This window comes from Petaurus breviceps, unplaced genomic scaffold (genome assembly GCF_028583685.1).
Source record: "Petaurus breviceps papuanus isolate PSGF00001 unplaced genomic scaffold, PetGlider_PUasm1.0 90752, whole genome shotgun sequence".
Taxonomy (NCBI): domain Eukaryota; kingdom Metazoa; phylum Chordata; class Mammalia; order Diprotodontia; family Petauridae; genus Petaurus; species Petaurus breviceps.
In genome coordinates, this window is record NW_027187336.1 from 5,848,763 (window position 1) to 5,851,632 (window position 2,870).

Below are 2,870 nucleotides of genomic sequence, written 5' to 3' on the forward strand. Positions count from 1 at the left end.
TTGCTGCAAACTCTTACCTGATCTTGCTGCTGCCCCTGGCTCCCTCTGACCCCGGGATTGGACGGCTGCTGCTCCTGCTTCATGGCTGTCATTGTGGGATTTGATTTGGCTTTCACTTCCTCACGGCCACTTCAGACTCGGGCACCTTCACTTGGCACCAATTGCATGACACAGGCTTCCGTCTCTCTCCGAATTGGCGAAGAGCAAAGCAGTAGCAGCAGTGGTAGCAGCAACGCAGGGGGGGCGACGGGGACCCGGTGAGGGGGGGGGAGAGTGGAGATGTGGAGGGGAGAAGAAGAGAGGCACAAGGCAAGCTCCCTCTCGGAATTTCTCCTTCAGCTACCGCAATCCTCCCCAGAAAAACTCCCCCCTCCCCCCCACCACCCCAATATCAAGAGAAGCACCAGAGAAGTGTCAAGTTACTGAAGGGGTGGGAGATGGATGCAGAACACCTGAATGGGGCGCTGGGACTCGGGCAGCAGCTTGCTCCTCCAGAGGAGATGGGCTCGCATTATACTGCAGTATGCGCTCCCCCCATCTCACACACCCCAGCTGCCTTCAGAAGCAGCGGCTCTCCCCAATCCTCCCCTGCCTCAGCGCGGCAGGTGAAAAAGCCCAACGCTCAGCTTGAGCATCTCGGAGCAACAGCCAGCAGTAGAATCCTGGGCAGCTAAGAATCTAGCTACTTGCAAAGCTAAATCTGCCTTGGCTCCCGGGTGCCACCCCCACCCCCTACACACACACCCCCTTTGAATCCCCTCAACACAGGCTCCTTCTAAAACCTGGAGAAGCGGAATGCACGCGTGGAAACTCCTCAGTGACTCCAGCAACCACACTGAGCATGCTCAGGAGCTCAGCGGCCACTCAGGGGTGGGCAGGGAGAGTAAGGGGGCATGAGCGCGGGAAGGTCTGTGATCTGCACCTGCCACAGCTGGCGGGGTTCTCTCAAGACAGGGGCACAGATAAATTTGGAATCCTCAACTAGGGGAAACTGGACTCCTTCTGACTCCAAACCATTCTACTGAGTTCACTGATTAATTGAAGTAAGTAGGGTTTCCCATTTCAATTTAGAATTGGGATGAGGATGATAAATATAATATTTTCCAATATGTCAACAATCTCAGTTTATGTGGAGCAGAAGATTCAGAATAATTTTTTTTTCCTTTTCTCTTTTCCTCCATCTACACATTCACACAGGCTTCCCATGCCCATGAATTACCCCCCCCCCCATCGTTGTTAACTAATCGTCCAAAGTGGGACCCTAGAACCTGTTATAAATCCAATTTCACCATCTTTACAGCTCTCCTACCTCCTTACTCTTCAAGAAGCATGTATCAGATGCTTGTCTAATGTAGCCTTGGCTTAATCAGTTGGAGCAGAATATAGGGATATGGTTTCATTCCTGCAGGGGCTTACGTCTAAGACTGCTATGAGAAGATACAGAAGCTTCAGGGACACAGGAACAATAATGAAGTAGTAGTATAGGACTGGGTATCTTCACTTTTACTGGGGTTGCTGATTCGGAATAATTGTGAGGAGCATGGAATGAGAAAAAAGAATGAGTGAAAGAGACTATACTGGAGATATGCCTTGAGGGAGTCTTTAGTAGTTATTCAACATAAAGAAATACTAAATCTGTACAACAATGATGAGGAGGCATTTCTCTGTCTCTTTTCTCTGAACTAACCTTAAAAGTTAAATTGAAATGTGTGTTGGGGGGGGGGGGGAAGGGATGTGTGTAGGTATGTGTGTTTTTATTTAAAAAGTGACTGTTCATTTCTGGTCTCGACACCCATCACTCACCCCTAGCATGGTGACTAGTATATAGTAGGCAACTAAAAAATGCTTGCTAGTTGACTTGCATGTGTATGTGTTGGAGAGTATAAGATCTAGATGTTCAAAGTTTTGAAATAACGATGAGAACAACAGGATTTAAATATCTGACTAAGCCCGACAGAATTAACTATTTTTGTGATATGTGTAGAATGGTGGTGTTTAAATCTTACATTTTCTTTAAAAAGTATGATTTCTTGGGCAGCTAGGTGGAGCACCAACCCTGGAGTCAGGAGGACCTTAGGTCAAATCCAGCCTCAAACACTTAACACAAAAACTAGCCATGTAACCCTGGGCAAGTCACTTAACCCCAATTCCACTCCAAAAAGCAAAAAAAATGTTTTTGTTTAATATTCAAGTTCTGGTAGGTCTATTAAGGGTTTTCTGTCCTGTCTCTATTTTTAAAGAAGGATAGTTATGTCTATTATGATGTAATATGATGCACATGTAAAATCATGTACAGACATAACTTTTCCTTAGGAAATTTTTGGTTATTAAATCTTTCTAGATGGCTTTATTCCTCCTTTTTTGATGCATAATTTCTTTGTCAGTATAACTGGTTTGCTCTAGCCCAACCAGTTGTTTGGATAAAGTTATCTTCATAGACATCTGGGCTACAGTGGATTTAAGACATATTATACTTATAGGGTGCTTTCCATTTTCTTCTTAACATAATTTAGTCTTTTAAATTTAATGTTGAAATTTTAGCATTGTTAGAGACCTCAGCAGTATATGGAAAGGACTTTTCTGAAGAAGGCCTTCATTGATATAGTAGCATTACCTTCAGGGTAACCAATTCTATTTTTCAATACAATATACAATACTCAATATGCAATATTCAATACAAATACTATAATTAGAAAACTATTGCTTTTTACACAACCTGAATCTCCTATTTCACACATTCCACCCATCATCATTCTGCCCTAAAATTCACCAACTCCTTCAAGCTATCTTTATAGTGAATGGCCTTCAGTACCCTCACCTTCCAATGCACGTATTTTGCAAAATGTGGCTCCTGTAACCAAACACAATGC

The 2,870-nt window shown here is 44.0% G+C and overlaps 1 protein-coding gene across 1 annotated transcript in view; it reads right to left on the minus strand.

Annotated features, from left to right (window-relative positions):
* Window positions 1-2,260, minus strand: part of DPP10 (dipeptidyl peptidase like 10) — a 1,061,638-nt gene extending 1,059,378 nt beyond the window's left edge. The window contains exon 1 of the mRNA XM_069067778.1: window positions 18-2,260. Coding sequence (XP_068923879.1) covers window positions 18-92 — 75 coding nt within the window. The 5' untranslated portion in view covers window positions 93-2,260. The remainder of the gene's footprint in view (window positions 1-17) is intronic.
* Between the last annotated feature and the right edge of the window lie 610 nt (window positions 2,261-2,870).